Here is a 12376-nt window from a genome sequence, read left to right on the forward strand (position 1 = left end):
CACTTATTTTGCCCTCAGCCTCAGCGGTTAGTGTTCTCCTCCAAGTGTGTTGAGCTGATGAACAGAATCTGGGGTTAGGGTTCCAGGCAGTCTGTACACCCCTCTGGCAGACGTTTGGCACTGAACTTAAAAAAAGGCATCACTTTCCCTTTTAACCATGTGACTTCACTGCTGCAGGGCGCGCGTGCGCATAAAACGAGGAAGCAGCTCGAGAAGGATGATGTGTACAGGTAGCGCGGTCAAGAGTCGGGATTAGAGCGTGAACAACCATAAACAAAGAAGTAAATAAGTTACAAATGCGCGGCGCGATGCGGCGGTGAGCGGGTCCGTGTTCGGAGAAGATCCCGCGCCGAGCGTTTATCCGCGGACGGAGGAGATGAGTGAGCCCGGAGCGGTGGCGGGGCTCAGTCCTTCACTTAGGCCGGGCGGAAGTGCACGGGTGTCGGCTGCGGAGCTGCGGGACACCGCGCCGCTACTTCTGGAGCCGGAGCCTGAGCTAGAGCCGGAGGAGGAGACCGCTCCTCTGCTGCTGCTTCTGCACGAACACGACGCGCCGTCTCCGGCCACACAGCGGCGCAGGCCCGCGGCCCGAAGCTCTTCATCGGACCGAGACACACTGCATTCCCCGGGTAAAACAAACACACACACGGGGGTATAATCATTTACACACTTATCAACAGCTTCGAGTTTATTACACGATATAAATATATTACAGCTAGTAATAATATTAGCAGTAAATATGAGTGGACACGGGTTTTTTACACGCCACCAAACTGACTATACATTGGATATTAATAGTAACTAGAAACAAAAGATTCAACACATTGTTGTTTGAACACATGTAGCTTCTGTAGATTAATACCATATTTTACTGCTAATAATCATTAATATTAATCTTGATAACGGACCCTTTAAAGCACATATCGTTATAACTCTAAAAGTAATGGAGGTCTTTGTGTGACAAGTCTTTAAATGTCTTTAGGCGAATGTTAAAACTTTACAGAACACTTTTCATCCCTGTGTTATATTTGTCTGTTTATAATGTTGGACTGCATGGGTCATGATGTCAGGAGCCCACAGATGGTCACCATGGAAACCGATGAGGTTCATTTCTACCTCCAACACACACACTGACCTGGAGGCACTAACATATGCACAGTCTCACACAATCCGTCCGTCTTTCTCTCACACACAAACACACCTATGGCCAGTTTTGCATACTCGCCCAGTCACTCTCACACACACACACACCTGTGGGCAATTTCAAAAACTCACTCTGTCACCTGTGGACATACTTGCGCACACCTATGGACAGTTTCACACACTCATCCAATGCACCCACACACGTTTTTATGGACAATTTCACCCACTCACCAAGTCACTCACACCTGTGGATTGTTTCACACAGACACTCCACCTAGTGATGTGTGTGTTCGGCCTGTAGGAGGAAACCCCGCACAGACGCAGAGAACAAATATAACCCTAGGTTATAACATTAAAGCCCCTTAATGCTGGTCAGCACTGCTGTGTCTGATCCACTCACACCGGCACAACACACACTAACACACCACCATCACGTCAGTGTCACTGCAGCGCTGAGAATGATCCACCACCACATCGCACCTGCTCTGTGGGTGTCCTGAGCACTGAAGAACAGGGGGAAGGGGAGCTGACAAAGTATGCAGAGCCACAGATGGACTACAGTGGCCAATACTAGAACACCAGATTGGACAGTGAGTGTAGAAACAAGGAAGTGGCTTAAATGACTGTCTATAAAAATAATACTTTTAACTTAATTTCAGCTTTAAATTCATTGTGATGCTTCATTGAGTTGTAATATGGAGAACTGAGCGTCTGTTGTTGCTGTTCTGGGCTCAACACTGCAGAATCTGCATTGTGTAACTTCAGGAGGGGGGTAGGGAACCACCCCCACTCCCTCTCTGCAAATGTAAGCAGAGCCCAGGATCAAAAACAAAATCTTACCTAGTGTTGTTTTAACGCAGTACTGTGTTTGTAGCTGTTACGTGCTGGTCTCTTTATTGCCGAGTGAAGGGGAGAGGGGTGTTACGTAACAGAACGCTTACACTGCAGAGTTAGGTCTAGAACCCCCACACACACAGCCATGAAAGTTTTGTGATTTTTATCTATTTATTTATTTAGTAAATGACAGCAACTCATATTACAGCTGCTTGTTTTTAAGGGTTTTAGTTTGAATAAAACCTCTCTCATGTGCTCTCTCTCTCTCTTTGAAGGAGTAGTTTGTTTTTAATGTTTAATGTTTGTCGACGGATCAGTTTGTTTTATTAATGCACTTAGACACACACCGCTTGAAAGAGAGTATAGTGTTAGATGATAAACTGGGTGAGCCACTTTCCTCTGTGTGTGTGTGTGTGTATCGATCCCAGTGCCTGTTCGTGTGAGCCTGAGCTCATTCTCCACTGCAGTGATAAAAGTCCAGTCCCAGTCATCAGATTCTCACAGCAGTGTTCGTGTCTCGAATCAAGTCCTCAGAGAAAAGCAGGGGGTGTTTATAGAGGTGCATTGATTAATCAGCTGAAAGCAATGGCCAGATTAGTAGGTGACATCATGGATATTCCATTTCAAATTGATTTTTTACTATTAAATCTGGTTGATGTGGTGCCACGTGTCACTTAATATGCAGTTATTTTGTGTCGATCCATAGCTTCTAAAATTTCGGTAAAAATTAAATTAAAAACTAAAAATGTAATGCAAACTCCACATTGAATGGTGCAATGCTTACTTTTTGGGGCTCCATTCCACCTTAAATGGTGCTGTAATGTTAATAATAACTCTAGTTTTTATCCTTCCCTCCCACCTTTAAACTGTGAAGAATTCCCAGCCTCTTTCCACCTTAAAAAGCACCCTGTAACATTCTGCCACTCCTTAGTTCCACCTTAAATGCCTTTGTGGTCTAGAATCTATCTAGGGCCTAAGTTTGGTGAAATACAAATCTGATGAACAGTGAAGTTAATCCATTAAGTTATTTTTATTATTTTTGTTTGTGTTTGTGCAGGGAACAGCAGTGGCGACTTCAACCATTTCCCAGAAGACCCTGCATTTGGGGAGATAGTGCAGCGAGCCGAGCAGGCTATCGAGGCCGGCGTTTTTCCGGAGAGAATATCACAGGGATCCAGTGGGAGTTACTTTGTAAAAGATCCTAAAGGGGTGAGTTTAATTTTATTTATTTATTTACTTATTTATCTGCATTTCTGTGAAGAAGTAGTACCCTCCTGATAAAATGAGAGTCTAAGCCATCTTCACAAGGTAGTGCTGCTGTCAGAGGAGCTACTTTAGTGTTGGTCAGTGAAAGAGAAGAGACCCACACCAGCAGGAGCTCATGAAGGCACCTGAACTGTCCATAGGCCCCTGGTATAGAGTTCACAGGGTCAGTGCTTGGTGACTTCTCACCCGTCCGTGGCCTGTTAACTGGGGAGGGGCAGGATGACCCCTCCCAACCCCTCCCCCCAGACTGGCATTTGTGAGCTGATGTGACAGACCTGGGCAGATGGCATTCTCCTCTGGTGTGTTGAATTGTCCAGTGGCGCATCATGGAACTCATTTTAGAATGAAGCTGTGGCCGAGCTTGTGTTCCTCAGAGGAAGCGCCTGCTCGAAGGCTAGTGGCGCTGTTTGCATATGGTGGAGTCGTGGCTAACAGAGACAGGTCATGATTTAATGAGGAGGCTGTATTCAGCTGCAGGTAAAATATCTCACACCAAGTGCCCAACCTTCCTGAAGACCTGGAACCAACATTTCTTCTGAGATACAACACTGATGGATGATCCAGGAGGCAATTGTGGTCAGACACTTCATGAAACACTGTGGACTTTTTTCCCCCTCTTCCTTTCTCAATCTCTCTCTCTCGTTCTCTCACAGAAAATCATCGGCGTTTTTAAACCAAAGTCAGAGGAGCCATACGGTCACCTGAATCCCAAATGGACCAAATATTTCCACAAAGTATGCTGTCCATGCTGTTTTGGGCGAGGCTGCCTTGTGCCCAATCAGGGCTACCTCTCAGAGGCAGCCGCCTCTCTTGTCGACCAGAAACTTGGCCTTGACATCGTCCCCAAAACCAAGGTCAGGTTCACAAACGTCTCCTACTTTTACAGATACAGTGGAGTGAACAGATTTTCCTGGACCAAATCAGACTCTGTCTGGACATGCCAGCTTTGATCTGGACAAGGTAGAATGTTACCATTCTTTACTAAATTCAAACTCTAAATGAATTAAAAAAAATACAGAATCAGATTCAAACTAGACCAAATCATTCAGTTTGAACTAAATTGGATTGGAACGAGACCAAATCAGACTCTGTCTGGACCAAATCTGATTAAAACCAGGCCAAATCAAACTCGGTCTGGACTAAGTTACATTCGCACTGGACACGTTCAGATTTGGTTTGGACATATGATCCCATATGATCACCCCCTCTCCCCAGTGTGGAACAGGAAGATTGAGTTCAAACATGAAAGTGCGTGAATGTGATTGATTGTCAAATCACTGTTTTCTTTTTTGTTTGTTTGTTTGTTTACAGGTGGTGTCTCTTGCGAGTGAAACGTTCCACTATAACGCCATCGACCGAGCAAAGTCTCGAGGGAAGAAATATGCCCTGGAGAAGGTTCCCAAAGTGGGGCGTCGCTTCCACAGAGTTGGACTGCCCCCTAAGGTCAGACCCTGCAGCAGGAATGGGCAGTGCTAATATACTGTAGCCTGAGGTTGTCCAGAGAAACATAGTTGGCTGATTTGTATGGACTGTGGATGGTGTGGAACATTTTAAAACCAGATGTGAGGGAAGATGTGCCGGTGCTCAGAGGTGTACAAGACCACAGTAAGAGGTGCAGCCGTCTGGTTGTATTGAGTCAGAGTTCCCTCCTCCTGTAGTTCAGATGATTTATCACGGTCAGACAGGCCTGGACATGAAGGTTTGACTGGTTTCTGTTGTGAGCATTAAACTCCTCTCAAACTCTCATTTAATGCTGACGATCAGAGCTAGATCAGAGGAAGTGGACCTTAAAAGTCTGTCAGAGGAAATCCTCATTATTATTTAAAGCCTTGCATATTTGTCTTTGTTTCAGCCATGTCCACGTTTTTGCTCTTGCTCCCACTCTCTTTTAATATATATATATATATAGCTAGTAATTAGGACCGATCAGCTTGAACAATTCCCTGGGTTTTCAGTTGATGTGGTGTTCCAGGCTGTTAGTAGATGATTGCTATGATATCCCAGATTTTTGCTGGGTTTATTTATTCCAAACTATTGCTATATGATGGCTACTTTGTTGCAAAGAGTGTTCTATGGAATCTCAAGTAGCTACGCAAGTGCTTTTTTATTTTATTGCTCTAAGGGAAGGGCATGACTATTATTTTATTTATTTTTAAAGAAATTTAGAATATTTTCCAGTAAATTAAAATGTGATACCATTTAAATAAGCCAGCTTTGTGCAGATTCACATTCTGGTATAATGTTGTGAATAGATTATATTTAGTTTATGGTTTAGGGTACTGCTACATGGTTTCGGAAGTATTCCAGGTGATTGCTAAGACATTTTGCAGTGCTATATTAGGCTGTTGCTGGGCAGTGACCAGGTTGTTGCTATGGCGTTTGGTATTGGCTGCTGAGTGATGTGTTATCCCAAGTTGATGTTTGGTGGTTGCTAAGGTGCAGTTATGATTGCAAACTGGGTTCTCTAGTATTCCAGGTAGTTACTAGGAGGATGCTGGTAATTATTCTTCTTCAAAAACATAATTTTAAATCATATTTTTATTAATGATCATTTTCCCTCCCTTGGGCGGCACAGTGGCGCTGCAGGTAGTGTTGCTGTCATACAGCTCCAAGGTCCTGGGGTTGTAGGTTCGAGCCCCACTTCAGGTGACTGTTTGTGAGGTGTGTTCTATGTGTGTATGCATTGGTTTCATCCGGGTGCTCCGGTTTCCTTCCACGGTCCAAAACCACGTTGATGGGTGAATTGGTGACTCAAGTGTCCATAGGTGTGAGTGAATGTGTTTTGCCCAGCAAACGACTGGTGCTCCCTTCAGGGTGTGTTCCAGCCTTGCGCCCAGTGATTCTGGTTAGGCTCCGGACCCACCGTGACCATGAACTGGATAAGTGGTTACAGATAATGAATTAATAATTTTCCTTCTCTCTGTAGGTTGGCTCTTTCCAATTGTTTGTGGAGGGATACCAGGAGGCTGACTATTGGCTGAGGAAGTTTGAGGCGGAACCCCTTCCAGAGAACATGAGGAAACAACTCCAGTCACAGTTTGAGCGCCTTGTGGTTCTAGATTACGTCATCAGGAACACAGGTACTCAATAATAATACAAGGAATATATTGCTGATTGAACTATGTTTTAATTATTTAATATCTCAGACATGATATTAAAGTGTTTAACATTACATAATTTAGAAGCCAAGGACTAAGGAATAAGTTAAATAAAGTGTATTAACAAGATGGTCATTTCTTATTTATTACAAAGTACATTCATTCAGTAGATGTAGATTAGTTGTTTCAGCTTTTCATTGCTGTTTGGTTTTTCACAGTAAGAATGGTGTTTTTCTCTTTGCTTTTTGGCTGCAGACCGAGGGAACGATAACTGGCTGATCAAATATGAGAAGGCAGGAGATGTAGAGCAAACAGAAAAGGTTGGTTTGTTTATGTACACAATGTCCAAATACACTTGTAAAATGTGAATTCAGCCAATTTTAGGGGATCATTTTAGGAAAATAACCCACTGTCCAACATCAGCACCTGATTTGATGGTATTCAGCCAGAACAATATTAGTGACACACTCCTGAGTACTGTGTGTGCTTCCTCAGGGAAATGAGTGGACTGAACCTAAAGACTGTGGGATACAGATTGCAGCAATAGACAACGGTCTGGCTTTCCCTTTCAAACACCCAGATGAGTGGAGAGCATGTGAGGAGCGCGCACACACACACACACACACACACACACTTAAGTTTGGTTTGATACCTTAGAAAATGACTTGGTACCTAATGAACTCAAATTTCACTGTTTAAATTTGATTTGATTCAGTTCAGATCTTAAGGAACTCATTCTCATTAAGTGAATCATATTTGGACATGACTCCTTATGATTTAGGCAGTGATTCAGTGCTGTTTTGTCTCAGATTTTGCCACAATTCTTTTAGATTTACTTCTTGAGCAAGCTGTGTTTGATGTAAATTCCAGACTGATTCTTTAGAAACTGATTGACTCATTCACCACAACTCAGTTTTGGTCTTTAGAAAACAATTCACTGCATCGTCATACATAAATTGTGACTGAAATATGATTCATTTCCCTTATTATTAATTTTATATTTGTGTGTGTGTTTTAGATCCATTCCACTGGGCATGGCTCGCTCAGGCAAAGGTCTCGTTCTCTCAGGAGACAAGGGACCTGGTTCTGTCTCGAATCTCAGACATGAACTTTGTTCAGGACCTGTGTGAGGACCTCTATGAGCTCTTTAAGGTACAAATCGCTGCGAAGAAAGCTTTAAAAATCATAGAAAAGCCTTTAAATCTTTAAGAAAATTGTCTGAAGAGCTCTTTCAGGGTTTAAGTCGTGTTGTCGATGCTTATATACTGTGTACAAACAAACATATATTGCTCACTTTTTATTATACTCGTATATAATTGTATATTTAGTGTTAATGAAGTACATTGTAGCCTCTGAAACCAGGTGGTACTACAACAACAAGTAATTGCTCATTTTGTTTCTACAAACATTGCAGCACAGTGTTTTGTTTCACAACTTTATCATGTCTTTGTTGTGGAAAAACGTTGAAACTATGAAATTTTTCCATTTGTGGATCAAATAACAGAAAGTCCATTCTCTGTTAGAGAGCCTGCACCGTGTCATAATCAGAAACGGAAGATACTTTTTATTATTTGTTCAAAGACACACCAAAATAAATGGGAGTGAATGGAGAGCTACTCTAGAATGGTCCTCTTGTAGCTCCTCATTTCCTATGGCACGCTTGAGAAGGCAAATCCTGGGGGCCTGGTCAGAACGGCTTTATGGAAAAAGTTTTTTACCCAAACATGACTGAGGGTCAGTGACTGCTTTACGGGGCAAGTCCACCAAGTGATTAATATTTTAATATCATTAAATCTCAGATCAATTCAGCTTACTCACCCTTTCTTATATTTCAGCCCCATATTATTCAAAGAGAGCTGAGAAAATACGGGTTAAATTTTTAAAGAACTTAAATAAAAAAAAAAAAAAAAATCGAAGGCATTTAAGTATTGTTCACGTGAGTTTTCAGAAGTTGAATAATCAAGATTGGGACACACCATCTGAGGAAAATTCCAAACATATTCTCCACAATTTCATGTCAGATGAGTTAAAATATATATATTTTTTTTAACCTTTAAAATGATAGAGAACATTTTTTTTTTACTTTTATAGCAGTCTTTGTTTCTCTCTCTCTCTCTGTAAATTCTTGATTGTAGCAGTATGGCTATCACTCTTACTAATCTCTTACAAATCAAACCCAGTGGTTCTTTTGTTTCCTCCATGGATCAGGTTGCTGCTCATGTAACAAAAGGGTATCAAACTCATTTCCTGCTTCCTCTTTCACTCCAGCACTTTCCCTGTAGATAAAGCTTTGAAATTCATTGTGATTCTAACTGAACAGAAAAAGAATTAATCAGTGAAACCTGTCATATTTCAGCCAATCTCGAATTTCACATTACAATCAGTATTAAAAGAATGAAACAAAGGAAAACTCTCTCATTTACAAAGACTGGACACAACTGAAATCCTACACAAATATATAATGGAATTAATAATTTGACTGTCCTCCTCTCTTGTTTTCAGACTGATAAGGGTTTTGATAAAACCATGTTTGAGAAGCAGATGTCGGTCATGAGGGGACAGGTGAGTCTGGAACTTATCAGAACATTACTTATTTCATTAGTTTTATCCACATGAAAGGCAGCCCTAAAGTGAACGTTTTTATATTTTGTGCAAAGAAAAAAAACACTTAGTGCTGCCTTCTGAAGCCCAGTTTATAGACCTGAACCCTACGCCGTGGCCTATGGCGTAGCCTAATGTGCATCTCTCTAGAATTGTATCTACGCATCGCAGACTGCAAGGACTGTGATTGATTGGCTGTTGAACGGACATTGTTTGAACCAAAATACATAAACGTATGTAAACTATGCTCTGTCCCAAACAATGACCTACCCCCTAAATAGTGCACATTAAGATTCATAAAATTAATACACCACAACATTGAATGTATATATAGCAGTGGTCGATCGACAGGTCGAACGCCAAAACCATGCAAATCGATCGCGATAAATCGTGGTTGATTTGGTTCTGGTGTTTACGTTACTATAGCCACATCATTCTGTATCCAGTGGTTTGCGAACTACTTAAGCAGGGACATGTAAAGCCACGGTCACACAGGGTTTGTGTCTGCGAATACTGACACACGAATTTCGCATCCCTGACCAATAGTGCTACGCCTCTGCCCTCTCTGAGCCGACATGGCGGCGCTGTTTCGTTAAAAACGGGAGATATTACACAAATTACAACACAGCAAGAGTCACACTATACTCCAGTGTTCTGTGGAGTTGTGCTGCCTTATGCAAATTTTCGACCATATTGTACTTCTATAAATACAGCCACCAAAATAAAAGCTAGGATATTGGGATAGGCAAAAAGGGTATCAGAAGATGCTCCCAACAGAAGTATAAGCAAGAGATATGGACAGTCTACAGACAGCCCCAGGTACTGCCCTTACAGCTGACACTCAATTGTACATTAATGAAGTAAACTATTTAATTTTATGTTATTGTAGTCACTGCAGACGTACACAGCTTTGTTTTTTATGTATCGTAAGCCTGGCATTTACGCTGGTAGATCTTTCATTTGTTCAGATTTCTAAAGGTGATCTTGTACATAAAAAGGTTGGTGACCACTGCTTTATAGAGAGGAAGATGTTTGAGATTCAGCCCTAGTGGTGTGGAGGTGTAAATGTAGAATGAGACAGGCACCAACACAGGAGTATAAACGCTCACAACAGCGTAGGATCTGCATTGAGTCAAAGCAGAAGTATAAATTGGGCTTAAAAAGGTATGCTGGTTGTGTGATGCTCTTTGTAATTTCGTTTTAACTGTGTTAGCATGTTGTTGGCCTTGCTGGATTGCTTGTTTCTTTCACTAAACCACTGCTTTTTTCCTGTAGATCTTAAACCTGACGCAGGCTCTAAAGGATGGGAAGAGTCCAATCCAGCTGGTCCAGATGCCACGGGTCGTGGTAGAGCGGAGTCGAGGAGGAGCTCAGGGAAGAGTGGTGCAGTTAGGAAACGCTTTCACACAAACTTTCCACTGTAAAAGACCCTTCTTCACGTCCTGGTAACGTTTAGAGAAAACTACACATGAGGCTATGCAGCTCTCACAGGTATTACATTATTGCCTGATTACAAAGTGATTGAGGAAAAAAACATTCTTTGCAGAAAAAAAAAAACACAAACCAAAAATCTGTCAATAATTAGTCACATAATATTTTGGCCCAAAGCTATTTTATAGAACTAAGTATTCCAGTAATTGTGGTAACATGTTGGTGCCAGTCCACCTTAAATATTTGAATAGTCATTCAAATGGGGAAAAATATTACACAAGTTTCTTTGTAAAAAGTGAACAAAAACTCACGTTACAAAGATTTCATAATTCTTGGTTGTAATAAATATATAATTGTGATCAGGTGATTGTGCAAAGGTTTTCTGTGCCCCTACATTGATACTTGGAGAAAACGATCTTTCTGCATATTTGAATGCACAACTACTGTCTATTAGCTGGATTTAATTTATCAGCAGCAAATAAAATGTCAAACGTATCCAATGGGAATGACAACAGTTTTGGCACATTTCAATATTTTATATTTTGTGACTTTTTACAAAAACATGCACTAAAATTGGCAGTCACTTAGAAAAATCACTTTCAGAGCTTCACATTTGATAAGAGGTGCCAAAACGTTTTGCACACATTATGTAATAATTGTGATGGGTAAATTTGGTTTGTGGACGTTTTGGAGATTAACAGAAGCTTTCTTTTGTGCACAAAGGAGGGTTGTGTGAGGTCTGAAATGAAAACATCTGGGATATTTTTCTGTATTTATTGCCCTTTCACTGAACAATTTTCATCTCTCGTGTTGAGTGGATAAAGGGAATTGTGTTTTTAAAGTGTAAGTATGGCATCTTTGCCTTGCTCAACTGCCAATTTTTTTTTTATAAAATAAAAAAATATATATAAATAAGAGTGTATAACTACGAATGAGGAATGAAATGTAAATAACTTTAAAAACTTGAAACCTCTGCTTGAATGTAACTCGCAAGTTTACATTTCACATTTCTCTTTCACTGAGGAGATGAACAATGGTATTTTGATACTCTGAATGTATTTAATTATGTGTCCAAATACTATTGGTAATGTACACATTGATAAAGTGAAGGAAGGGTTTGAACTGTTTGGGGTGGAGTTAAACTATGAATACATTTCACCTGAATATTTATATGCATTCCTGCTGAATGGTTGTTAAAGTTGAATTATATCGTATGCGACAAATCAATAAAAATTGCATATAAACGGATTGACATGGTCCAGTTTTTTTGAATCACCAAAAAATTTGCATCTCTGGAACTTTTTAAAGGATTTTTTTTCTTAAGTCACTGGACATTCTCTTTGCATTAGCTTTCTTGAAAATTGAGGGGGGGGGCACCCTTTTAATTCAGTCCATTCTGTAACATTAAATTGTTTTTTTTTTTAAATGCCTTGTGTGGTGCATTACCTTTTTAAATATTTCAGATATTCCAACCAACTTAAATGTGTTGATGTGAAAATGGAGTGTTATAAAAAAATAGTCCACAACTTAGAAAATGCATAAAGCTTACTTTAGTGAGAATTAATTTTGGGAAATGAACTTTAACTGAATTCTACACTAAAGGTTGAAATCTTAAGGAACCAAATATTGGCATATTGTCAAAACTGTGACAGGCAAATTTTGACTTTTATTCAACGAATTAAATTAGTGGCTTTTAGTGTTCTAAAGTAAACACTGACATGCAAAAAAAAATAAAAAATCCACCCACAATATGAGGCTATTTAGCCTTGTGTGTGCAATTCTGGAACCTTTTTTATAATTCAGTTTCACATGTGTAGTTGTTGGAAATTTTTTTTTTGTCTTAACTTCTTACAAATGTAAAATGTACATGTTTTGTAAAGTTTGTTTGTTTGTTATAATTTGCATTGTACCTGCTTCAGGCAGTTCTTAGACATTCTCCAATGTTTAAAGTGCAAATAAAATAATTTCTTATAGAAAACCATTGTAGCCACTGACTGTTTAAA

At 40.3% G+C, this 12376-nt stretch overlaps 1 protein-coding gene across 1 annotated transcript; it reads left to right on the top strand.

Annotated features, from left to right (window-relative positions):
- The first annotated feature begins 203 nt into the window (after positions 1 to 203).
- pi4k2b (phosphatidylinositol 4-kinase type 2 beta) lies at positions 204 to 12267 on the top strand. Its single transcript, XM_066660534.1, has 10 exons — positions 204 to 629; positions 3035 to 3186; positions 3897 to 4097; positions 4555 to 4686; positions 6170 to 6323; positions 6597 to 6661; positions 6837 to 6936; positions 7360 to 7493; positions 8844 to 8903; positions 10218 to 12267. The coding sequence occupies exons 1-10, from the start codon at positions 377 to 379 to the stop codon at positions 10389 to 10391; spliced, it is 1425 nt and encodes a 474-aa protein (XP_066516631.1). The 5' UTR covers positions 204 to 376; the 3' UTR covers positions 10392 to 12267.
- Positions 12268 to 12376: the final 109 nt, after the last annotated feature.

This window comes from Hoplias malabaricus, chromosome 2 (genome assembly GCF_029633855.1).
Source record: "Hoplias malabaricus isolate fHopMal1 chromosome 2, fHopMal1.hap1, whole genome shotgun sequence".
Classification (NCBI taxonomy): Eukaryota; Metazoa; Chordata; class Actinopteri; order Characiformes; family Erythrinidae; genus Hoplias; species Hoplias malabaricus.

What these genes read in the sequence shown, in the direction of transcription:
- pi4k2b (XM_066660534.1), top strand. Translation starts at nt 377, where the DNA reads ATGAGTGAGCCCGGAGCGGTGGCGGGGCTCAGTCCTTCACTTAGGCCG. An exon ending in ATGTAGAGCAAACAGAAAAG is followed by an intron (nt 6,662 to 6,836) that starts GTTGGTTTGTTT and finishes GTGCTTCCTCAG; the next exon opens with GGAAATGAGTGGACTGAACC. An exon ending in CCCAGATGAGTGGAGAGCAT is followed by an intron (nt 6,937 to 7,359) that starts GTGAGGAGCGCG and finishes TGTGTGTTTTAG; the next exon opens with ATCCATTCCACTGGGCATGG.